Source organism: Cupressus sempervirens, chromosome 1 (assembly GCF_028749045.1).
Source record: "Cupressus sempervirens isolate cs-2001-9-10 chromosome 1, ASM2874904v1, whole genome shotgun sequence".
Lineage (NCBI taxonomy): Eukaryota > Viridiplantae > Streptophyta > Pinopsida > Cupressales > Cupressaceae > Cupressus > Cupressus sempervirens.
Window position 1 is genome coordinate 518,196,272 of NC_143118.1, and position 27,418 is coordinate 518,223,689.

The window sequence follows — 27,418 nt, forward strand, 5'->3', positions numbered from 1 at the left end:
ATCTAAAGTATTGATTGATATTTTTAAAATATTTTTCCAATAGATAAATAAATTTAATGTGTGTGACATAATAATCGATTCATCTCCATTTTCAATTATTTTTCTTATTCAACAATTGGTTTCAGAGCTTGGTCCCTTGGTGTTAGAACTTAACCACTTGAGGAAGATCTTGGATGATTGAACAAATAAAAGGTGAGTACTAATAAAATGAGGATTGAAAATTTATGGTGAGTGATATAGAGAGTATTGAATGTAAAGATGAAGAGCTCAAAGAGAACCTAAGAGGGGAATATGTGTGCATTACAAAGCTAGAGATCAGATTGAAAAGTTCAAAGAAAGGTATAAGGACATGAATAAAGGTTTAAAGAAATCAAAGGAAATAATTGGTAAGTTAGGAAAAAAAGGAAAAAAAAAACATGAAAATTGGATAGATGAGAAAGCACTAGTGTATATCTAGATCTAGAACTATAAGACTCAAAAGAAATTATAGATCTTTATGCGAAACCTAAAAAAATGAGATTAAGGAACAAGTAAAAGAAAATCTATTTGAGGAAAGAGCCTACAACACAAAAATAACTTGTGAGCCTATTACGTGGGAAGTCTTGGGTTCCATTCTACTTGAGCTTAACAATTAATAATTTAATTAATTTAAATAAATAATAATAATTAATCTAGGTGTAGGTCATTTATTAGTAAAAAGCGCAATATTTTTCATTATTCATTAACTTGTTCTGAATTGGAAGTGGCTTTCGAGGAATGGAAACAATCAAGAGAAATCTTCAAGGAGATAATAATAAATGATTCATAACAAAATGATAATTGGAGAAATTAGAGGATATTAATCATGAAAATTACTAAAAAGGATAAAGGGTGTTTAGGATGCATTAGTGAATGCTCATATTTGAATAATAAAGTAAAAGGAAAATTAACTGAGGATGGTGTTGATGGTGAGGTGACAAGTGAGGTCCAAAGATAAAATACATCATTGAAGAATCCTCCAGTAAGACAACTAAATGCTCAAAGGTATACCTATTCTAGAACTTTTTGTTATAAATGAAATAATTTTGGTCATAAGGTTGTTGATTGAAAATTGAGAAGATATTAGGAGATTCAATACTTCATTTTTCATAATGTTGATCATAAAGCAAGGGGTGAAAGAGTCAGAGTTCAAATCAAATGCATGCAAAGACGAATATTTTTCATGGAATTTGTTATGGGTGTCATAAGATTGGAAACAAAGCTAATCAATCTAGATTAAAGCATCTATCAATGACATTAAAAAAAAAAAACATGGGAAAGGAAATGTTTTAGATATAGAGAGATTGAACACTACGAAAAAATTTCAAATCTAAGATTGTGTCGATTAGTAATGAAAAGATTAATTAGTCTATAGAAAGTTGTGAGACATAGAAGATGAAATTGAATAGAGGAAGACGATTGGCATTGAAATTTTCTCGGTAGTGCTAGTACCTAGCACTATCTCTAACAACAACTTAAATTGATGCTTTGGCCAAAGGGAAGAAAGAAACAATTCAAAAATTACACCTCCCTGCCCCAAAGAGGTACTGGTCAAAACTATTTTGTGACCAATGGAAAACTTAAGGTATCAATGATGAGAAGATGTTTTAATATTATATTTTGCATAAAGTACACATATGACATCAACAATAATCAATCAAGTAGGATTCATAATCATGGACATTTATGGTTAAAAAAGAAATTTTTTCCAAATCACTTGGTACTACAACACAAAGAAATTGTCATTTTGAAGTTGTTATAGAACACCTCACGAAGTCTCATGGCATCTAAATCAGTTGCACATGTCAGTGCATAAAAGAAGGTGAAGAAAGAAATTGAGCTAAAAGAAATTGACCATGAGCACACAAAGGATATAGATTTTGGTATAGTAGAGGATGACATGCATAAATTGAGAGAGCTATGTGGCAATATCTAGAGAAAATTTTCATGGTGTGGTGATACAAAATATGTAGTATTCATGTTGAATAGGTTGTAAGGAGAAACATTATTATTGGACAAACCTTGTACCATAATGAAGGAAGTAATTAACAAGAATTATGGTTTGTTATATTAAATTTCTGGGAATGACTGTGTAAGTTTTCTTGCCATCAACATTTCAGATCATACTACATGATCCATCATCAGGATGCATGAGAATCAAGGAAAACTAAAGTATGGACTATAGACCCATAAAGGGAGATAAAAAAGAGAGGCTAAGGTGATGGAATGGGCACCCAAAATTAGGTTGACACGATTAACAATAAAAAAGGAAAAAATATTAAAAGACAGAAAAATCCATAAAGAGAAAAAAGAAGACTAAGAGACATAAAAACATAGGGGGTAGTCAAAAATAAAAAAAGGAGAAAGTGGAAAAGTCTCCATATAAAATAAGGCAAAAAATATAGAGATAAGACATAAAGACATTTTATATATATATATATATATATATATATATATATATATATATATATATATATATATATATATATATATATATATATATAAAGGCCTCATCATAAAAATGGGCCTATAAATGCCTGCCTATAAAGAAGAAATGAAAGAGAAAACAAGCCAGAAAAATAACTAAACAAAAATAGAAGGAGACATCAGACAAAACTGAACACAACACACCAACCAAAAAAATCTGCCAACATAAAAGTAAAAAGGCCTAATCATCCAAAACATGAGCCTAAAAATTGAAGCCTATAACGAGGGAAGAAGAGACCAAAAATAAAATAATGAGCAACGATTTAAAAACAACAAACAAGACCTCAACCATAAAAAGCGAAAGCGAAAAATTTATATATATATGAATGAATGAATAAATAAATAAAAAATAATAAGATAAAAAAGGAAGATAATAATAATATTAATAATAATAATTTCTACCTAATAAATATTTTATAAATATATATTGCATATATGTGTGTGTGTGTGTGTGTGTGTGTGGATATATATTCACATCTTGAATATAATATATATACATATACAATGTAAATAAATAAAAATATAAAAATGATACACACACACACACATACGCACACACACATGCATGCACACACACACACGCAGGCACACACACACACACACACACACACACACACACACACACACACACATATATATAGATATACATAAAAAGGTGCAAGGGAATGAAAATATTTTTTTTTAAATTAATAAAAAATAAGAGAGGGGTTAATTAAAGGAGACACACGAAAAATAAGAAAAAGAACAACAAGCAACGACAACAACAAACAAGAACTCAAACATAAAAAGTGAGTGTAAAAATTTATATATATATATAGAAGAAAAAATAATAAAATAAAGAAGAAGACAATAATAAGAGTAATTTCTACCAAATATATATTGTATAAATATATATATTCACACCTTGTATATAATATATGTATATATACAACACAAATAAATAAAAATGATATCTATATATAAAGGCGCAAGGGAATGAAAAAATTAAAAATAAAAAGTGGGGGGGGTTAAGAATAAATTAAAAAAGGGGGGAAAAAGAAAAAAAGGAAAAAGAGGTGTGTGCATGTGTGTGTGTGTGTGTGTGTGTGTGTGTGTGTGTGTGTGTGTGTGTGTGTGTGTGTGTGTGTGTGTGTGTGTGTGTGTGTGTGTGTGTGTGTGTGTAGGTGAAAGAAAGAGAGGAAAAGAAGCAAAAGAGGCGAAAGGAAATGAACAAAAGAAGCACTAAATAAAAAATTATACAAATAAAAGGAGCACATAATGCAATAATGATGGAAGAACAAAAATTGGAAAAAGCATAGAAGTATAATAAAAAAACATATTTAAAAAAATCAATAAAACAAAATATAAAATAAAGCAAAAAAGAGAAGAGGAAGGAAACAAGAGAAAGGGGCCAAGAGACAAACAAAGAAAAGAAGAGGCACAAGGGGAGGGGGAAGGGAGAGAAGGGGGGAGAGGGGAGAATCCAAACCAAAAGAGAGCAGATGGATGAGGGGTAAGATAAAAGAGAGAGGCAGGACGTAGGGACAACAGACAAGCCTCAACCAAAATGAAGAACAAGGGAGTGGAGGAAGACAAAAAGAGCAAGGGAAGGCAGGGAAACGAAACCACCAAGCAAGGGGAATAGGAGAGGAAAGAAGGAAACCTGAGCTAGGAGGAAAAACCATGATGCGGTGGGGGGAGGGAGGGAAGATAACAGGGGTTTCTAGGAAGTGCTCAAGCTCCAACCATCATCTTGATTGAGGTTAGATAAGTTATTATTGATTTCAATAGCCTCCTTGAGTTTCCTCTTGAAAAAATTGTCTTCCTTGAACACGATTTGCATGTCCTCTAAGCAGATATGATGCTTAGTGGTGGAGGAGTGCTCTACCAGGCCAGATTTGACAAACCACTCATGCTTAATGTCTGCAACATGTTCTTTGATCCTAGTGTGGAAAGAACATCCGATTTCACCTATATAGGAGGTGCCACATGAGCACCATACCTTATAGACACCATATTCCAAGAAGACATGCCTTGTGTCTTTAGGAAGGGGGATGCAATTCTTCAAGGTGGTCAACAGTTTGAATGGCACACGAACACCATTTTTGGTTAGAATCTTGGCAATTTTGTGGGAGATACTGGCCACAAGTAGAAGAGAGATAAATAAAGAGGTATCCTGGGGAGAAGTGGAAGGATGGGAGGAGAAGCGAGAGAAAGAACTAGCAAGGTTGAAAGCCTAAGAACAAAACTAATGCCTACAAGGAATACTTTTATCTATTTAGGAGAATCTCATTTCTGGTTTGTTTTTTACTAGTTCTATGCTAGTAAGATTGGTTGATGATGGTTCCTTTTCAAAGAAAAGAAAATTGGAAGTAGTCATCGAGGGCTCACCTTTTGAATCTAAATGGATGGGGGTTAGTTAGAAAGGGGAGATAACTATTATGGTATCTAAAAGTGAAGAGGAAGGTGATGGAAGAAGTGAGAGTGCTTCCAAGATGATGGAAGATGAATAAGGAGATGATGTATCTAAGGAAATTAAAGTTGTAGAAGAAGAAGAGATAGTTTTTAATCCCATGGAGGTATCAAATGCAATTGATCTTGATGTTAACAAGTCTATAATGTGTTGGCCCTTGATTTAACAATGTTTAAATAATCAAGAAGCTGAAACAAAATACATCTAAGGGTAGCTAATTCCTATCACGGATGCATTTGAGTAGAACCTAGACCAACTATAAGGAAATTATCCTTTTACACTTCAGGCTCTACAAAACCTAGATGGGTAGACCTTAGATTCATTAATGTCACTAGTGCTAAAACATAAAGATGACTCTAGAAAAAGTAGATAAGACCTTGATTCTTCTACACTTATGAAAAATGATAGTTATGCAACAGCTAGTTATAAAACCTATGAACTCACAAGATAAGTGAGTGATGCAGGAGCATCCTTGGCTATCTAGCAATCCTATAGATTGGTGTGTTTTGACCTTGGAGTTAGAGGACTTGGTCAAAGGAAGCAGTTTGGCTTAGCCAATATTGAGTTATTCATGGTTATTTTATTAACTGAGTAGCTCGATTATTGAGGGGACTCAATCATCAAAGAAAGAAATTGGCATATAATGTGGCTTAGTTTACATTGGGAACTTGACAATAGTGTTGCCCAAGTTGGCTCGGTTGATGAAGGGTTTGGTTATGCTTGTGGAGTTGATGATACTCAACGTAGTTTCTCTAATGCTCAGTCTAGTCTCGGTTATGTGTTAATTGAGTTGTCTATGGGATGACCTTGTGTATTTAATTTATGTATAGGTATTTAATTTGTGTTGCAACTGACTTGTAGATTAGTTGGGTATAAGTAATGGGTCTTGTATAGTCTTTAGTCATTATTATTCATCCATCTTGGATAAGAGGATGTGGAAGAAGAGTAACTTTAAAGAAGGGCTAGTAGCTGAGGCTTGGGAAATGAGGAGATTGCTTGGTGGGCTTGCAAGTACAATTTTAGATCTTCCTTGGATGTTTCTACCAGAGTGTGGATCTGGACTAGCTAGTGTTTGAGTTAGATCTTGAGGGATCTTGCAAAACTATTATTGTAATTGCTATTGTATTTTTCCCTAACCTGAAAGGCCTTTCAACCAGGCACATTACATGTAAACAATTATTTTATGAATCAAGTATTGTGAATTGGTATTAGATCTTGTATTGTTGTTGTGTTTTCGTTGTGTGGTTATTTGCAGGGATCCAGATTACCTCCAATTGGGGTACCCTCAAATTCTCACTACATCAGTGAGGGTCTTTTTCACCTCTACAAATAGAAAAGGGAAATGGTCACTTTGATTAAATAATCTCAACAAAACCAAATATGAAACAACAAGAACATGTGATATCGTTATTGAGATCAGTGCCTAATGCATTGGGCAATAAGACTTACAAGAGATGCAATAATGTAATGCAAACTTATGAAATAACCCAAAACTATAAAATGATACTTTGCAACACCTCACATCAATGATTCAAACTCAACCTACTTATCAAATCCATAATCTTTAACAAGCATTTGATCAATCCCTTGGACTAAAACATGACAAATGAGTATGTATTTCACAAGAAGACACTGAAAGAAAAATAAACTTTCTTTTATTAATTTCAAAACCCTACTAGTTTACATAGATGGAGAGAACTAATTATGAAATTATCATCATTAAAATTATGATATTCATCAATTACAATGCATACTTGACTCATAAAACTCACAAAACTACCAAGGATATAATATAGATCCATAAATTTTCTCTAAGAAATACACAATATGTTGTTCATACAAGAGACATGTTGAAGAACATTTAGAAGTCTTCATTCCTTCACCTAACCTTTATAAGATGACATCGTCATAATGATGACTGAATAATCCTACCTTATGAATGATTAAGTTTTTAACACTAGTAGACAACATGACTTAGGAATTAAGAATCTATAACTTTGACATTAGTGGCAAAAACACTTTTTCATGATCAAAATCTATTCAATACAAAACTAAAACACAAGTACTCTCCCTTAGATTATAATTCTTACCTTGCTCAGTATCCACTGTATATGCACTAACTCTGCCACTTGGTATATACATGTAGAACTTGTAAATTTCCAAAATTGTTGTTCTTCTTTGCAAAATCTTTCTTCATTTGAGTATGCCCATTATCCCACATTATACATCTGATCATGTCCATTTTTCATCTAAGTATGTCCATTATCCCACATATGAATCTAATAATGTCCATTATGCCCCTTGCTGTCACTCATGGCTATTGGGGTGGAGTAGTGGTAATGCCTTACTTATCTAAAAATGGTTTATAAATCTATACTATTATGGCTAAAGTATGATCCCAATTTGTCCTTACACACCCCAAAATTTAAATCTTGATTTCTAGCATAACAACTAGATCAACCAAACTATCAAAAGTAGAGAGATTTGGATCTCTTTGTACTACTTCCTTTGTTGATTGAAGCCCTCTCTACATAACCTCTAGGTGAGGTGTCAACATTGTTTGAATAGAGATAAGCTTAGCCCTTATTCTTCCATCATTAGCCATCAACTTGGCTAACCTAGCTTGGGAAATAATTAATATGTTAAAATGAAATGAACTTGAACTTGTGCCCATGTTCAAAGAATGTCATGTTGACTTCAAATCTGCTTGTAGTCTATCTATGAGCTCTTGATTTTCTTTTGTATGGAATGTAGCATCAAATAAATTTTTGTACAAAGAATGAATATTCTTGATAACTTCTTCTACATTATTTACAAGGTTTAACAAATAAACTTGCCTTATTGCAATTTCAATGGAGACTTTCTCTATCACTTTCTTCTCAAATTTCCTTATTGTCCACTACATCAAATTCTCATTCGAGTCAACATACGTATCATTTACCTTCTCCACAATTTGAACCAATTGAACAATAATAGGGTCTTTCTCATCAAGGTTTTCTACATCAAATGCTTCTTTAAAATGTCCTTGATCTCATGCAACACTAGCTTTTGTTGTTGCTCCTTTTTCATGTCTTCTTAACTTGTTTTCCTTGCCAATAGGTCTTGCAAGGTTTTCATTTGCTCATAAGTCAAGTTATTTGTGTCCCAATTTAGAATCACAATAACCTCATCCAATGTCACTAGCTTCTCAAGTGACTGACTCTTCTTCTCCTTGATTCTCTTTCATTTAGATTCTAGAGTGCTAGAGCTTGGCAATGACAATTACATACTTTGAGTTTGAAGCTCTGCACTCAGTCTTTGAACAATATCTTGTGTATCCTCAACAGTTTTGGGTTTCTCTGTTGTTCTCTATTCCTTAGTCCTTACAAGTTCACCAGTGGAACTTGGTTGTACTATCTCCCTATCTCCCTCATTCAGAGGTCTTGAGACAATTGGCCTTTCATTACCTATAGTAGATTTCTCTACTTGTGCTTTATGGCTTTTTGACTCCTTGCTATCTTCTTGTACTGACCTTCTCTTCTTCTCAACAATTGCAACTTGTGCCTCATCTAACATTTGCATATTTGTATCAACAATAATGTTAGATGCAGAAATAAAATTTGTAGTTACCTATTGAGATGGTTGTTGATCATTGATCTTTGGATATTCCTTTATTTTCACAATTACTACCTATGTGTAGAAAATTAAGACTCAAGGAGGCACCAAGGAACCATCTAGTTCCAAAGTAAAAGAGACAACCAAGCACAAGAGTTGAATGATATATAGGAGTCGAAGAAAGGAGGCATGAAAATCCTAGTCCTTAAAGGGAGGAAGATGTTGAACAAGAAGATAAACAAGAGAAGACAAGTGTGATTCAAGAAGAGTCAATTGCACATAAGTCATCCGAAGCAGGAAGGCTTGTAGCTAAAGCTAAACATGATGAACAATCAATAGTCACCCAACTAGTTATATAGGTTGATGAACAAACCATAGAGGAGAAAGTCAAGTCACTAGGAGGTATGAATCAACATAAAAATGATGAAATAATCATGGAAATCACCATTAATGTTGATTCATCACCAGAAATGGTTAAAGATAAAAGGGATAAATCACCTGAATTGGTACATGTACCTGATGAAGAACCCATAGAGGGAAAGTCCCTAGAAATGGAAGAAGAACTAGAATCACCACCAAAGAGAGATGAAGAGGCTAAAGAAGAAGGAGAGATATAAGAAGTCAAATAAGATATTGCAACCAAACCTACATCTTCAAGGTTGAGAGTTTATAAAAGTTGGGCACATGGTCAGATGATCAGGTCAAGAGCACCAAACATGTCAATGATGACATGTGGTGAACATTTTAAGAGGAAGAGAAGACTAGATAGGTACATGATGACATCTTCATCATCATTGTTGTCATCTTCAAGCTCTAAAGATAAAGGATAATTCTATGAGAAGGATGTTGGCACAACTAAAGAAAAAGAGAACCTAGATGCCATCATTTCAGAAAAAAATTCCATGATCAAATATATGGATCTAGAAGAAATGAATGAGTATAAATAGTAGTTGAAAAGGCAAGGAGAACTCAAGAAACAACAACGAGTGAGGAATCTGGTAATCACTAGAAATATAATTGCTAAGTTAGCCACAGATGTCGCATGATCCTAATATAGATTCATCAACCAACTCTCCAAATTGGTTGAAAATATTAAAGATAACCAAGAGAACATTGAAGCATTGGTGGAAAAGAAGCTAGAAGTCAAAAGGGTAGGCATGCTACAAAATTTGGTAGAACAAAGAAACACCATACTATAGAAAGCTAAGAATAAGCTGAAAGAAACATTCCAAGCCTCAAGACTAGTCATAAAGAAGACATCGGACCCATGAGAACTCTCACTAGATCTAGAATAGAAGCTACAACAAGCTCAACAAGAGATACAAATATTAAAGGACACTTTCAATCCAGTCACTGATTTTACAATTGAGTATTTGTTCAAAACCTAAGGAATACTAAACCTCATTCATTAGATCAAATATGAGGAAGAGAAATGAACTATTATATTGATGGAATTATAGTGCAAGTTGTTTCCAATGACATACATCATCCAAGGCACATTGTCAACAAAGAAGCATTAGTTGTCCGAGCACTAGCCAACAAACTAAATGAACTTGAATCACTATTGGCAGACATTAGAAGTGAAATGATTGCACTCACCAACTTATCTCACCAATATACAAATTCAATATAAACATGTATTTGACAACATGTAGCACCCTCAAAAAACCCTTTGTCATTTATGACAAAAGGGGGAGAATATCATAAGAAAACAAGGGGAAGAATCAACAAAGCAATGAGAATAAGAAATCCAAACAAAGGGAGAATAGTATTAGTAGAGAGAGAATAGCATCAAAGGGAAAGAATACAAAAAAGGGGAAGAATGTGAACAAGGGAAGAATAGAAGAAAAAAATGAGAGAGAAACAAAACATGAAAATGAAGTAGAAAAGTGAAACAAAGAAAAGAGAAAGGAACGGAGTGAGACAAACACATTGTTAGGGGGAGATTTGACAATTTAATGCCAAATTCCATCTAATGACAATATCATTCTCAATGATATAGGAAAAGGAATGATAACCATAAGAATGAAGGTTTTTCCATCAAAGAAACTTCGCAAAGTAGAAAGGGAGATAGTTGGTAAATGAAGTCTTCCTTTGGAAAACTACTTGACAACAGGTTGAAAGAAGGAGAAGAAGAAAAGGTTTGATGATTATTGGTCAAGGAGTAAATTGATATACACTCTGGCATACCCATGCCAACAAAGGCATTCAAATACAAAGAATAGTTGATCTGAGTCACCAATAGACTAAGACATCGTGGATTTAACAAGAGTTAAGAGAAAATGAAAGAGGAAGGCAAGGACGAAGGCCACCACTGGCTCACAAGGACTAGCATGGCTACCAATCTAGGCCCTAGGCATTGGGTTCATAGATTTTCTATGAGTGAACCAACCTGGAATTAAAAATTTGAATTTGAAAATGAGTGGGATAATTTAATTATGGAAAACTCCTCCCTGACACCTTAGAATGGATATAAATGATTTAATCTAATAAAAAGTTGTTGTTGTAGTTGTTGTTGTTATAGATGAGAGAGGAAGATAATGGAGAACATGAAGAGTGACAATAAGTAGACTAGAAAAAAAAGTAGTTGTAAATGAAGAAGGGACAATGACAACTTGTTGCAAACAACCAAGGGGAGAGGTGAGATCAGAGAACTCGCCAAGTGAACAAGAAGATCAATGCATCTTTGAGGATATGAAGTTGAGATCTACATGGAAAATTAGTGTCACATCTAATATCTAAATACAATAATATGCTTCCTTAGCATTGCATCTATTTGTATCTCCTAATAGGGAAAGCTTCATCAGTAAGCTTATTGTAAAATCCTCTAACGAGGTGTCTCTAAAAAGGAGACTTGTAAATTATTTAACAAGGTAGATCTCACATGCTTTTGTAACCCTAACAAGTTATAGATATTCCTAATAGGATGTGTTTCTAGAAGAAACACTTGTAGCTCCTAACAGGGAAACCCTTTACATGAATTATAAGGGCTAGTGGATATATTATCCTCACCATTTTTTTCACCCTCTAACCAAGGGTTTCCACGTATAAAAATATGTGTACATCAAATTGATGAATGCTTTTGTGTGTGAACTTACTTTCTTTTACCTTACTGCATTTATCTTGGCTTTAGTTGTTAAGTGGCTTATATTAAGGATAGTTAAAGAAGCCAAAAGAACAATTAGTTTTCAAGAAGGTATTGATTCATTGACTAGATTCTTATCTAGTACAATATGAATCTAGGCCAAACACACATGCAAAACCTTTAGTAGTCTTCTTTCCTTTTCTCTTACATTTTTGTGCACCAACTTTTTGCTATTCTATTTACTTCAATTAGTTGTTTTGAATGAGTAGGTATGCAGACAATTTTTTTGTTTCCATGTTTGAATATTTTGAAGAAGATATTTATTGTGCTCCAACTATTTTGTGAAGTCTAATGATTACAAAACAGGAATGGAGATATGATGATGACTTATGTTTTTGATTAGGTAAAACAGGTTTTACAGGGATCCTAAAACCCAAAGTTTTACAGCAAAAAGAGCAAGATGAAACAGACTAAACAAACAAAAAACTGCCACAAAAGGCCAGAGACAAAAGAAGGCCTGAAGCTAAAGAGCAAAGGCCAGAGACAGAAAAGAAAAGCCAGGCGAACAGGCTAGTGGTCTTCTCTGTCCATGGCCTGCAGGGTTTCTGCAACATCATTGTCCTTGTGACTGGCCACACCCTCCTAAATCCTGGCAGGAGTGTTCATCTGGTTCCCCTGATTCACCTAGTCACTGGCCTCTTTCTAAAATTCATCCTAGTTGAATCCTTGCTCTGTGTTCCGCTCCGCATCCCTATCAAGGCCAGTTATAGTTAGATAGTCCCCTAGATTGACAATATTCTCATTCAAGGTGTGAAGAATCTAGCCTTTGGACCTTCTACTCAAGCTGGGCGAGTCTGTCATCCTGATGGTCTCTGGAGACCTGAGCTCTGTCTTTCTCCTGGCTACCCACATGGTCATTGCTTCCTCTGGCTTCTTGGTCCTTGTCAGTACCCTAGTTTTTGGGCTGATTGTTCCTGTCCTTCAGAGCCTCAATTTCCTGAAAAAACCACTTGATGGAACAAAAGTTGTCAATCAGACTATTCTTTGCATTGTTCAAGAAGTTGAAGCCAGTTTCACGCACATTTTCAGAGATAACCAAAAGAGCTGGGTCAATGAGCTCGTCATAGTGGGTACTTCTGTCATGGTCCTCCAACACCTGGATTTTAGCAGGTTCTCTAACAATACCCAAACTGACCTTGTCCCCATAGAAGTTCCTCCAGGCCCTCCTCTTGTTTTTTCTGATTACCTCCCCCCCTTTTTCAACCATGATTTCAATCATCTCCTTCGAGGGCGAAATGGGAAACTCCTAAGGTGAATTGGGTGGGGTAGGGCTGGGGGGCACATCAACATGGTCGTTGGGATGTTCCTGGGGTAGGGCCTGGTTCACTTTTCTTTTCTTGGGGTTAACCTTGGGGTTCATAGGGGTCACCACCTCCTTGTCATTTTCTCTCCCCTTATCTTCTTCCATCTCTCTTTCCTTTCCTGTCTCTGAGTCCTCCTCCTCAGACTCTGTATCAGACTCCACATCATCATCATTGCCCTCTTTCACCTCCTTAGGATGAGAAGAGGGGGGGATAGGGGGAAGATATCTGATGACTTATGTTAAAGCTTGGTTGTAGAAAAGATCCATAAAGTATCAATGATAATTTATATAATCTTGAACAAAGACATTTCTTCATTTAATTAGGAAGTTTGTTCCAATTGATAATATGCTTGACTTCTATCATTATCTTCTTGATTTGTGCTTGTATAAAGTCACTATGTGTAATTAAGTTGCATTACTTGACATTTGGCATGAAGTGTCCCATTCCAATCATATTATGGCTAGTCTTCTTTACAACATGCTAGGTTGTTGTCATGACATTTTTGCCAATTTTATGTGGAAAGAGTCTTCAACTATTAATATTTAGGGATATTCTATTGTTTTCAATTATATTGAATTGTAAGCTATGTAAATTTTGAGAATGATGTTACCTTTGGTTTTATTAAACGATGTTAGCTTTGGTTTTATTAGTTTCTCTTTATAACATATATTATTGTTTTTGTTTAACACCGATTAAAAAAAATTATTGTAATGTTTTGATTGCACAAACATGCTTTCTTATTTCTACCCTTCTTGCTTCTTCAACAATATGCACTAGCACCATTGGATGAATATAACTCAAGGGTATATGTATACTAGATTAAGATGTAAGTGTCAAACATGCATATCTCCTTCATCTCATGGTAAGACAAGTAACAAAATTAACTAGATACTATTGCATTTGTTTGATTTCACAAACATGCTTTCTAATTTACAGTCTTCTTGTTTCTACAACAATATGTAGCTATTGAATGAGTTTAACACAAGGGTATGTGTATACTAAATTAAGTTGAAGTGTCAAAAATGCAGATCTCATTTCTCTTGTGGTAAGACAAGTAACAAAATTAACCAACAACACAAGTAAATATACTGTGTTGAACATAAATACCAACATGTTGTTGATGTAATTGACATTCATTTGCTTTCTATTATTAATTCAATTATATGAAAAACAACATGGCATAATTGACATGGGATTAGATAGAGGCAATTTTTTATAAAATAAATAAATTATTTTCTATGATTGGTTGAAGAAATAAAAAGATTAGATTCAATGAATTTGCATTAGTATGGAACTAACAAAACATGTATTTAGTGAGCACTAACGACAATGTAAGGTAATAAAAAAGAACTAACACTATTTCATGGATCCATTTTTTTTTCCCAAAAGGTCCTTGGTCTACTAGTGAAGTTGAATGGATCACAAAGATCCCACCAGAGATCGAGTCTTCTTGAGTGCAAGACCCTCAACATCAAAATGGGATGAGGTCGGGATTGTGCCCTGAGAGAATTTGGTGCAATAAATACCCCTCAATCCTTGGTTCTTAACCAAAGAGGCAAAGCCATAAGGTTGAACCTTCAACAATTTTTTTTCCCTACATGTATAAATGAATCATAAAAGTCAAAACAATTTGTGCTTTGATGTCACAATCTTTTGAAATGTATCCTAGATTAAGAGATAGATTTCCACTGTCCATCATTAGTATGTGTTAGTTTCATAATATACTACACAATACAATGATGGTCATTGCAAATCTTATTGTCATAAAATAATCAAACATTAATGTCAAGCTATCAAAATAAAGGAATCAAAAAATTGATTTTGCACAATCTTTATAGCATTATAAACAATGAGAATTAATCTTGCATGTTGTGCAAGTTGGATTGGATTTCTTTCCTTGGCATTAAATACCTAATTTAACATAGAAATAATTCATTTATTAGTTTCATAATTATGTATTGATTGAATCTAATCTTTTTGATTCTTCAACTAATCATAGAATTTTTTTAATTTTTTTAAATTTAAAATTATGCCCCTTCCTAATCCTATATCAATTGCATGATGTTGTTTTCATGTATAATTAAATTAATAATAAAAGAAAATGTAGCAATTTTTAACTTTCTAATATCAATTTTGTTTTTCACTTGATTTTTTTATTGTTTAATATATTGATTATATTTTAATTTTTTAGAGAAAGTTTAAGAAATCCAACAATTATTGTTTTAATTACTTATTTATTAATTTAATAAACTTATTTTTTTATTATTAGTCATTTTGAACTATTATTTTATTAATATTTTCATTTTATATATTCTCACTTTACATTTAATTAGTTTTAAGAAAGATAATTTAAACATGTTACTCCTAATCTCGCTAAAACCTTACTCTAAATACATAGCCTAAGACTATCTCTATATATCACTTTCTTTAGAAGCCCACTAATCCATACACATGAATAAGTACGGTGTCATTTGGTGATTAGTTTCAATTTGTAGTTGGCTATAACACATGCTTCATTTTAAAATTCACAATTTCATTTCATGATTTATGTTTTGTCATTGGACATGCATTTAATTTGCATTCTCATTTAATTATTTTGTTTCACGAAGTGTTCCCTTTTGGTATGTACTTGTTCTTTGAGCAACAGTTTAGTACTTTTCATTCTTGAATTGCTTTAACTTTCTTTACATTATTAGACTTTTGGTAGGAACAATGATGCTTTGTGTCTCTTGTTAATTGGTGAAAATGGACTTGAGACAAAGATAAATTTCTTGCAAATAAAGTAGGCCTGTTGTATCACATTTAGTGAGCCACAAATAAAAAGGAGCAACAAAAAATAAAAGCTCCCATTTGTATGCATTATCTTTCAATGTGAGGTTACTGAGTTTCCACGCAACAAATGATTGAGGGCAAGATCAATCAACATTACTAACATAGAATAAATCAACGGTTGAAGATTGTACAATGGTCGTCCGCTGTCTCCCCGAGACTATGGATTGTTGATAAATAATATGAGCTTCTCAATCTCATATGACAAGTATGTCAACTCTTCTAACAAGTAGAGGTATGGATATTGAGTGTATGTTGCATTTAATTATGACCTTTGGATTACCTTCTTTTAAGCTTACACAAAAGGTCTTATTTTAATACTTCACATGAGAAACAAAAGTTGCATGTGATTTGACATGTGTTTATTCCTATTACCATCCTTCCTATATTATGGCGTAGCAGTGAATGTACAATGAATGCATATGTTTCGTAGGTTAGAATATGAATGGATATAAAAGAAAGAGATATGGAGAGAAGAAAAGAGAGATAGCGAGAGAGGTGCAAGGGTTAGATAAAGATGGTATAGAGATAGAGAGATGAAGATATATAGGAAGTGATATATAAAGAGAGATAGAAATGGAGAGCTATAGACATAGAAAGATGAACGTACAAAAAGTGTGTGTGTGTGTGTGTGTGTGTGTGTGAGAGAGAGAGAGAGAGAGAGAGAGAGAGAGAGAGAGAGAGAGATAACAAGATAGAGATAGAGAGAGATAAAGGGAGAGATTAGGGACGAAAAATGGAAATGTAGAGATTTAAAAGTATACAGAAGAGGCAATGGAAAGAATGGATGGATAGAGAGAGGGAGACATGTCTAGATATGAATAGTGGGGAGGGGTTGCCAAGATAGATAGAAATATAGAGATAGATTAAGAGGTAAAGATAGAAAGAGATCTAGGAAAATATAAAGGGTGACACAGAAAGGGAGAGATAAAGATGAAGAGATATAAAGAGATGTAGATTGTAAACTATATTGATAAAGAGATAAGGAAATATAGAAAGTACTAAAGATTGAAACATTCGAAAAGAAAAAAATACTTAAATGATCTTTCATACTCTATGATGTGATCTTTCATACTCTATGATGTACGCCGCTACAAACAAATATTTACATGAAAGATCTAATTTAATAAAGACAAAGAGACTACACAATAATAAAGTGCAGGGGTCATCCATAAGGTCGAGAATTTTTTAATAACAAAACTATTAACTAATGAAAAATAATAACAGGTGATCTTGCAACTTCAATGTATTAATTCCATCCCTACGTGCCAAAAGATTAAAATATTTTTCCCCAGATTTCGCAGCAACGCCTCCAAACGGACATCTGAGTTTCGCGTTTCGGCTGTCGAAACGCGAAAGAGCCCTGAACTGTTACGTTTCTTAGCACTTCAGCGTAATTTCTTCTTCTGAAGTCAGTTATCAGCGACAATGGCGTCAACTTCAGGAGAAGAAGAAGAAAATGCCGCAGAGCTCAAGATAGGGGAAGGTGCGTTGGTTTTCACTTCACCATCTTTATTTCCACATCCACGATAATCTATTTCTGTTTCGGATCTGGATGCTGCAGCGTTTTTGTGAAATCTCGTATCTTCGATTGGCCGTTTCCTGTACTGTTTTTTCCAAAATTCAACCGTCATGAAATACAAATTCTGAGGAAGAATTTTGTGTTGGAATTCTGTGCCATTTTGTTTTTAATATTAGGGTATCAGTATCTTATTACTGTAAAGTACCCTGGACATTATGTTTAATAATTGTTTACACGCTTAAATGTTTATAACGCACATTAATAATTTTGGATTTTGTTGTTAGGATTCAGGGTTTTACTAACAGTGCGTGTGAGCACAGGGTTGTTGAATTTACTTGGTTTCATGTTCACTACATTCATTTTTTATATAACCATTTGGTTCTCTCCAGGTTGACGAAATCTTGCCTCGTTGATTTTACTGCTACCCCACAGCGAATTTAGGATTCCGGGTTCTTCAAATTTAGAGTGACACTCCAGATTTTATGTTTGTTTACCCTCTACGTTCTTTTCGTTTTCCCCCTGCAAATGGATATTTTGAGCATTGCACTATAAAATCTTTTATTTGAATTTTTATTGATAGGATTTATTGTCGTTACGATGAAATCTTCGATTTTGAAATTGGATGCCCCTCCGGATTGCCATTCTTTTATTTGCATGGAGATTTTTATATCCATTAAATGCCAGTACCATTATTGAGTCTTGACATATAAAATCCTTATCACTGATATTTTATGGAGGATAACGGGTTTCTATTAAAAACCTATAATCAAAAAAATTCTTTTTCTGTTGTATTGTATGTACTTTCCCCCTTTTTAGCCGCCAGAGTGATTTCTGGGCTATGGGCACTTATGCTGGTTGGGAAAATTCAAGGAAAGATTATTTAAATTATTATTTGTACACTAATCATATATCAGGCAAATATTTTCCATCGAAAACATAAAAATAAATGATTGCAGATGATTGTAAGGCTAAAATTAAGTTTTGTCTGGCAGTCGTTGTATTGTTAGGAAAATAACAACTTGCTGTACATTTCAGAAGGGAAAATGGCCGTCACTAGTTGGAGAATCTTTTTTCGAGTAATTTAGTGAAGAGTTAGTCAGTCAAGGGAAAAACTATCGCATAAAAAAACGTGGGTACTTTGTCTTCCTCTTGGCAATATTGTGGATGCATGTCGTCCTTTTGGCTTAGTCAGCTGGTGACACTTGCTACATTATCATTGTTAAATATAATACATGTTTGGGTTTGTGTTTGAGCTTTTCTCCCCCTCTGTTCTACTTTAGTTTTCTTTTAAGGAGGCTCATTTTGCTCATGGTTCTACTGGGCTTGTAGTGCTAAACAATAAATCATATACGAAGGTAAAGACTCACCCTTCACCGTTATCAAGCATGAATGGCTTATGGATTTAGATTCTCCGCATTGATGGCTGAGTAATTATTCGTATAAGAAGGCATATTAGCTTGTAGGTGCTATCCTACTTTGATCATTATAGCAAGGTGGCCATGCCTCAATGCCTTCAACTTCCTTGCTTGCTCTTGAATCTTTTGCTTTCTGAGGTGCACCAATTCTTTATCTCCAATGCGAAACTCTTATGATGCTGGTCATGGCTTGCTTTTTGTATTTGGTTTGGGAAGCCTGTTTCTTTACTGGACTTGCAGATGAATTGACTTTAGCTGGTTGAGTGACTTTGCAATGCTCCTGGCTTCGTTTTATACTTTTTAACGTAATCATTTCTTGCTACCCATAGACAGCATCCAAAGGTGAAGCTGGCAAATACCCAAAACAGTTTTCTGTTCAAGATTTGATTTTAGATGAATGGACATGTCTGTTCTAGGATAATGGATGACTATCAAATTCTCATTCCAAGTATAAGACGTGTCTGGTTAAAGACTTTTTAGAGCTGCTTCAATGTTTTAGTCATCATTTTGGAAATAATTTTTCAGCAACCTAAATAGATCCAAACTTTTGGAAGGAATAAATTTGTCACTGCTTGCCCTTTAATTATAGTCTGATGCAGGAGGGTCTGGGTTAGTGAGTTATCGGCATCACCAAAAACATGTTTGTCCATTTGTTCCAGTAATTTAAGTTGGCTAGTGTGGTTTTTTTAGTAGTTTTAGTTTGGTTTTGACAAAATGGATCAGCATTATTGTCAATTTCTGTGACGAAATGCCTCAGGCTGTTTTGTGTCTAGGGAATGGTTATTTCTATCAATTTATGTCATCTATGTGAAATCTAAGTTTTTATCTAAGCCAGAGCACATAGAAGGAAAGGTTATTTGGTGGTGAATTGGTGAATGAGACAAATCCATTTAAAAATAATTAAAGGAAAAACTTTCTAGGCTGCCTATGAAAGCACCAAATCTTTTGAAGAGGAAGAATCTTTTTTGTTTGAAGAAGAAAGGGTATAGTAATCAAGGAAATTTTGAGAAAATAAAATCAATTTTTTTGGAATAACACTGCTGCATGGAAGTCTGAGAGGTGCCAGTTGATCTGAATTATATGGTAAATTCAGTTACAATACTAGGTATGTGGAAACCTGTAATTATTGTTAAGAAAAATAGATAATAGAAGAACACATAGAAGAGTTGTGAACAACAAAGTTATCGTTCATTGCTCCAAAATGAGATAGAATTTTAAATACAGACTTGGAATCTCAGCAGTCTTAGGATTCCAAGCAGCTTCAGACTGAAGAGTTTCTAGAGAATAGAATAATAAACAAGATTACAAATATATTGAAAACTACAAAATCGGTAGCCCACCTTGACAGGGCCATAACTTTCCGCTTGTAGCTTGAAATTTGAAACGGCTTGATTCGTTGGAAAGGTATTGAACAGACCTCAGAACCACCCCTTAACCAATCATTCTAAGGAACCAAAATCACTTCCAAAGACCTTAAAAAATGCAATTTACCAAAATGTAAAAAATATTGAGAAATTAGATTTATAATTTTTCCCATATCTATATACACTGTCAAATCTTGATTGATCTGGATTACTCCTAAATGGCTTTCGACCATCCCCGGACTGTTCTTGGTATTTTTCCTCATGTTTTTCATCTTCTCTTGATAGCTCTTAACGGCTCCTAAGCCACACTGGATTATCCCCATATTGCTCTTGACTATTCCCAACATAATCTGGATAATTCCTCCCCCCTGAGAGGCAATGGGTCCCATTGAACCAACACCTGTAATAAACGAGAACATTTGGTAATGTTTTCTCTGATAGGCCATTTGTTGTGCAGAGGGAGTTGATTCACTTGGAGGGAAAGAGTTTGTCGCTATGCCATTTCTTTTGCCCGCATTATGGGAAACAGGGTGTATTGCAGCAATTTGAGTTTGCCTAATACCATCAATTCCATCTTGAAAATCTTGTATAGTTTTGTGATCTGGATTGTGGCAGACTTCGCTAATTGGATGGTTGAGTGGACATTGTAGTGAAAACATTGTAGGTGACATGAGTACCTTCTGTTGCTGCAACCTTGGTTGCTCGCGATGGTTCTGTTGACTGGTGTAGGTTGTTGTGGACTCGTGAGAGCTATTAATAGATGATTGCACTCCTTTCCAATCTGTACAGCCAATTCCTTATGAGACAAAAATCCGAAATTTATACAGCTTACCTCAAGTATTCGATATTTATTTTTCCCCAACTGGACAATAACACCTCAAGGTCTTGACTCATAGATTCCATGACGTTGATACATATACAGCTGTTCCAAAAGTACATGACACACATCTTTCATCACAAAGAACTTCATCTTCAAATAGAATAAGATAAGTAGCATTGCCTTCTTGTATGTGTCGCCCTTGATTGACCCATTTCATGGAATATGGTTGTAACTTGTGGGTGAGGTCTGGTCTGTAAGTTCAATCTCTTAACACTTTCATTGTCAACAAAAATAAAATTCTTTTGACTTCCACTATCAACTATGAAATGTAATGGTTTTCCGTTTACCCACATTTGTGAATGAAAAAGCCGTTTTGCATCTTCCTGAGGGAAAGCTTTAGTAGTAGCCACCATGGCATAGGGATCTGCTTCAATGATTTGTTTGCCTTCCTCTTCATTATCTGTTGTTTGTGCTTCTGCTACCAACGTTTCATAGCCCTGCAATGGCTGGTGCTATGTCAAATGCTTTTGTAAACATCACTCCACATATATGTATCTTTTGGGCCTTGTTCAGCAGCCTTATTTAATATTGGTGATTGGAGCAAAGACTCTGCAATGGTTTTTTTATGGGTAGTACCAATGCTTTTTTCCCTTTTATTTGATCTTCTCCTCAATCTTTTTGGCATATTTGTAGGCATGCAAAGTGATTCAACCTTCAAGAAGGCTAGTTAAATTTGAATATACTGTTGCAGTCTGCTCCAGTATTTCAGAGCCCGATTTTTAATATGCAGTGCCATGTGATTCAACCTTGAAGAAGGCTAGTTCAATTTGAATATATTGTTGTAGCCTGTTTTTTAGAATTTTGGATGCCCAGCTTTGTTCATAAAGTGTGAAATTTATTGGTGCATTCTTGTACTGTTTCGTCTCTCCTTTGTTGTAACAACTGCTACTGCATATATTTTTCTTCATACACATCTTCACAGTAACACTTCTCTTTGTTGAATTCTACAAAATCCCCACATGTAGGATTGACATCTTTTCCTCCATTCAGTTCTTTGTCTTCATCTTCTACAAGAAATATTCTTGATGCGAGTTTTTCTTCCCGTGCTTGCTTCACATGTACCCCAGCTTGGAGGAGAGAAAATTTTATATTCTCAGCTTTGGAAAAGTTATTTACAGAAAAATATGTATCCAATTTTGACAACCATTCATCTACTTCATCAATTTTTCCTTCGAAATTTGGAATATCAAAACTAATCTGTACCTTGAAAGGGGTGTGGCTACTGAACAGTTTTCCTTCTGTGCTTGATGGCCGAGTATTTCAAAGAATCTGAGCAAACTGTCTCATCAATTCTCCCCTTTGTTTTGTCGGTGCTTCTTCCTCCAAGGCTTTATAAGGGTCTGCATCGGCCATCTTTGATTGGCTGCACCTCACAGAAATAAAATTTTGATGTGTTTCAGGTGTGCCTTGGATCCCAAACACTGCCAATGAAACTGTGCAATGTGATATAAAAGAGTGTAACCGCTCTGATACCACTAATTTTTATTATATGATGAATTCAGTTGCAATAGTAGGTATGTGTAAACCTGTAAGTATTTATAGAAAAATAGATTATAGAACTCATAGAAGAGCTGCGTGCAAGCAAAGTTATTGTTTATTGCTCTAAAATGAGTTTTAAATACAAATTTGGAATCCCAACAGTTTTAGGATTCCGAGCATATTCAAACTGAAGAGTTTCCAGGGAATAAATTAATAAACAAGATAACAAATATTTTGAAAACTATAAAATTGGGTAGCCCAACTTGGCGGGGCCATAACTTTCCACTCGTAGCTCAAAATTTGAAACTGCTTGATTTGCTGGAGAGGTATTGAAGAGATCTAATTTTACTTCCTTAGAACCATGCCTTGAGCAATCAATCTATGGAACCAAAAACACTTTTAAACCCCACTTCTGCATTGAAGACCTTAAAAAATGCAATTTACTAAAATGTAGAAAGTATTGAGAAATTAGATTTATAATTATTCTCATATCTGTATATTTTACCAGATCTTGATAGATATGGCTTACTCCTGAATAGCTCTGTACCATCACCAGACTGTTCAAGGTATATTTCCTCGTGTATTTCATCTTCTCCTGATACCTCTTGATGGCTCCTGAGTCCTGACATACTATATTCTCCCTATAATACTCTGTACTATTCCCAACTTAATCTGGATCACCAGGATGGGAAAGGGCATTGGAAAATAGACAAGAGAACATTTTGCTGCCCAAGAGAATTTGGCTAGGAAGTATTAATGTGGGAGAGAGGCGTGGGTTGGTGGAAGAAAAGATTTCCATCACCAAACAAAAAATTTGCTATACAATGAAAGGAACATGCCAACAGCGAGGTAGAGAGGGAAAATGGAGGTTTTCCATAGCATGGAAAGAAAGAGTCAAAGGGAGCTAAAATCCAATGCACTGGACAGAAGAGAGAAGCACTGGAAACTGAAGGAGAGTGCATCTATGTTAGCACTTGAATGAAAGGAAAATCTGCAAGGAAAGAGTGAGGAAAGGAAGCACATAAGTAAAAGGAAATTGCGGAAAGCTGCTGCAAAGGGAAAGAGTAGATAGGAGCTGCCTGGTGAGTAAAGGAAGATCAAGGTTTAAAAAAACAGAGCATAGAGGGAGATAGCTGTGCAAAGGAGAAGAGACATGTAGAACACAGCCTTGAAACTTGAGAAAGAGAACAGAAAGTTTGCTGCACTGGAATAAAACATGGAACAGTAAAATGGAGTGTAGAAACAGATAATTGAGATGGACTAACATTCTAGTGTGTAGTTACAATGAAATAGGGATCGTAAGATGGGAGAAAGGGCACAGGGTGAAGGAGCTGCCAAGAAGGCACCAGAGTTGGCATGGAGAAAAATTCTAGTGACTGAAGGATATTCACAGAGCGTAGACAGAGGGCATCAACAAATTGAATTTGTGTTATATTGTATCAACTCCAGATTACTTTTCCAGTAAATTTGACAAACCTTCATGTTAATTGTGTTTAAATTTGAACTTAATTTGGCTGCAATAATTCTCAGTCTGTAAAGACTCAGAATATTGGTCTGTATCATAATCTTTCCACAACTATGAATGCAGAACTTTCTCATCTCTTTTTGATTGGTACCACAAAGCATGCAGCCTCTTATGAATTTGAAGTCTAAAGACATCTTTTAAGGTTGGCAAGCATCTTTCAACTCCAAAATGATTATCAAATTTGGAAGTACGGGCCTTGCTTCTGAACTTGAATCCTGTTGATGTAAGTAGTAGATCTTGCAGCTTTCGCTGGCCTTTCAAATGCTGACATGGTAGCTCCCCAATTACTTAAAATCCGTACAGACAGGAGAGGAAAAGTAGTAGTGAAATATTACCTTTTTGTTAGGGTGCATTCAGAAAAATATTCTGCTGTTTCTGCAAACTCTCTGTTGTAGGCAAAGGATATATCAATGTCTGGTTACCGAAGATATTTTAATTACCCATCTAAACAAATTTTAATGTCTAGCTATTAAAAATATTCTGTTTGTAAATTAGTTTAGACATAATATCTCAATATTCTTCTTTTTTGCTTTTATCCTGTAAGACTTGCCTATATTACATTATTTTTAATTTGCAGAATTCTTGAAAGCTAAATGTCTCATGAATGCCGAGGTCGCACTAATTTTGGAGAAAAAATATGATCAGCTTCAGCAAGCATCTGAAGATGCTTCATCTCAAGTGTCCCAGTAAGGACATTTTAATTAATGTTTCCATTTGTGAGAAGAGAAGAACAGGAAGCTTTAAAAAGAGAGATGCAGATTTTGATGTGGGTAATTTTTGTTTCTTTTACCATATAATATTTTGGTATGAATGCTGAGATCTGTTTCTTCTCAATGCAGGGTGTTTGAGAGATCTTTGCAGTACGTGACACGGTTCAGTCGTTACAAAAATCCAGATGCTGTGAAACAAGTTCGAGAGTATCCTTTTCCATGTCATTTAGATGACTGAATTATTTAGAATGAGCATATTTGGTAGTTTTGGCATTTAAAAGTAGATATATAGCAAATGAACCTCTACTCATGTTTTTGAAAGCATTGTGGATTCTAGAATCCTTTACTCAGCCTAATGTAGTGTGCTGAGCAGAAATTCATTGAGCGAATTTGAGGTATTGTTTCCTTTTCCTTTAGTTTTATTTACTTATCATACATAAAAAGGTGAAGCTAAATCCCATCATTTGCTTCAGCTTTGCGTAATTGGCAATCTTTGCCCAGACACCGCTGAGGAGGCTAAAGCTATGGTTCCATCACTTAAAGTAAGCTTAAAAGTTGCCCGTTTTTATACTTATGTGTTCTGAATAATCAAGAAAGTGTTTGTTGTGTCTAAATCGAGGTTCTAGCACTCAGAATGATAGGTATTCAATTTTATATTGATTACCATTTTTTATTTAATGCTGCAGCATAAGGGCCGTGGGTTGGATGATGAAAAGATTGACAAAATGCTTAGTGATCTTGCTATGATAAGGAAATTTGAATAGCATACTGTATATACTTCCAGAATGTACGCTCCTAATTGGTGTCCAGTGAATGCTTTTTCTGTTCTCTAAACACATCATTCACGTACAGATTTACTCTAATAACTGGTGTATAGTTAATGATTTTTGAGGTCTTTGAGTTAAACGCCACAAGTGTTGTTCTCTATTTTGCTATGTACTTTTGATCAAGATCTGCAATGGCTAGCTGACATTTCATTAAGTACTGCAAAGGATTCTAGTATCTTGGTAAAAACCTGATGCAAGGATAACATAACCTTAGTGAAATGCATGTTCTGGCTCAATGGCTATAAAGCGTCAAGTTCTTTTCAACTAATACCACTCTTCTAATGTAAAGTCCATATAAATGCAGGGCAGGAATTTCCAACGAAGGTGATTTTATATCTTCATGTACTCTTGAAAGAAAAGAAAGATCTAGAAACGTTGAGAGTCATTTATATGGGCAATTTTAGACATCAAAGTTTATTTTAGAAGCTATTATTATGGTAATCATGTTTTTGAACAATTCAAAAGTTTTTTAGGAGCATATAGATCTGGGGTATGCCTCCTTTTTAAATGTTGAGTATATTATATGTTGTCAGAAAATAGAAACCAGCTTAATGATGCTTTAGATATTTGCTGAACAATATGATTTAAGATCCTGGAATTAATTTGTTCTATTTCCCAACCAATCCAACTTGGGTATTTAGGTGATATAAATAAGTTTATAATACCAGAAGACTAAAGGAATTCATGTAATAGTTTTTGTTGAACACGGGAAGCTGAGAGAGACTGGGTGAATCAGCATAAACAAAAACCATTATTTAGATTACCAACCATCAATATTATTCACCACACAATTTATTAAGTGAATAGTAAACTGAAACAACCCATGAAGACCAAGATTTTTATACTGGGAAAGTCTAAACCGAGAAATACAATTGTGAGCACTTGCCCACAAAGAGAATTCACTGATGTATAATAGTCTACTTACAATGATAGTCAAAGCTCACGAGCAGAGGTTCATTGTCAATACAACGCTGAATTCAGATAGGAACTCACTGTTTGGGACTTGCAAATAGATGTTCACTGCCAGATCGGGACAGAGGTTCACTGCCAAAATACCAAGATACAGTAAGGAATTTTTGTGCTTAAGACACGTTGTCCTAGCAATAAGGTACTCACAATTCTTCTTAAAGTTGAAAAGATTCTTCTGATAATGCAGTTAAGCTACACAACACCATCAACCCTAGCAACACACTGTTAATGCCTTTTCTTCTTTGAACCTATGCTTTTTCAAAACTCTACTTATAGATCTTTACTTGCTTGCTGACCACACACCCTCTTGCATTTAGCTAAAGTGCACCCTGTACCTATATGAGATAGATCATTGGAGGACACAACAAGATTGACCATGTCAAAAGCATATTACGATCGAGTTAGAAGTTGGACATGTCATAAAAAACTTACAAAGGTTCTCATGTTAGAAACATTTAGAGCAAAACGTAGATAACGCATAACATAGACCCATTTAGATAAGAGATAAACATTAGATATAGGTCATATATATCACAAACCCATCTAGGTAAGAGATAAAACATTAATTGCAATACTCTAACTATAAATATGAGGCATGATCAACTCTAAGAGAGAGAGGTACTATACCATGCTACATATAGCGCAAATACACAATTACTAGAGCAACTTTCATATTCATCTCAAATGTGTAGTAACACACTACTCAAAGAACCACATCACTTGTAAACTATATGCCAACTATATCGGAACCTCCACATCACTTGTACACACCATGTCAAAAGCTATTACAACACATTTTTGTATCGGGGCAACAACTTATCACTTTGCAACACTTGGTAACATTGTTTTTAGGATACCATAAATGGTTTTTTGGGTCATTTGAAAACATTGCAACTAG

At 34.6% G+C, this 27,418-nt stretch overlaps 1 protein-coding gene across 1 annotated transcript; it reads left to right on the plus strand.

The window, feature by feature from the left end:
- The first annotated feature begins 16,938 nt into the window (after positions 1-16,938).
- LOC149578508 (DNA-directed RNA polymerase II subunit 4-like) lies at positions 16,939-25,705 on the plus strand. Its single transcript, XM_089829542.1, has 6 exons — positions 16,939-17,315; positions 24,592-24,700; positions 24,854-24,931; positions 25,086-25,119; positions 25,198-25,266; positions 25,411-25,705. The coding sequence occupies exons 1-6, from the start codon at positions 17,258-17,260 to the stop codon at positions 25,486-25,488; spliced, it is 426 nt and encodes a 141-aa protein (XP_089685668.1). The 5' UTR covers positions 16,939-17,257; the 3' UTR covers positions 25,489-25,705.
- Positions 25,706-27,418: the final 1,713 nt, after the last annotated feature.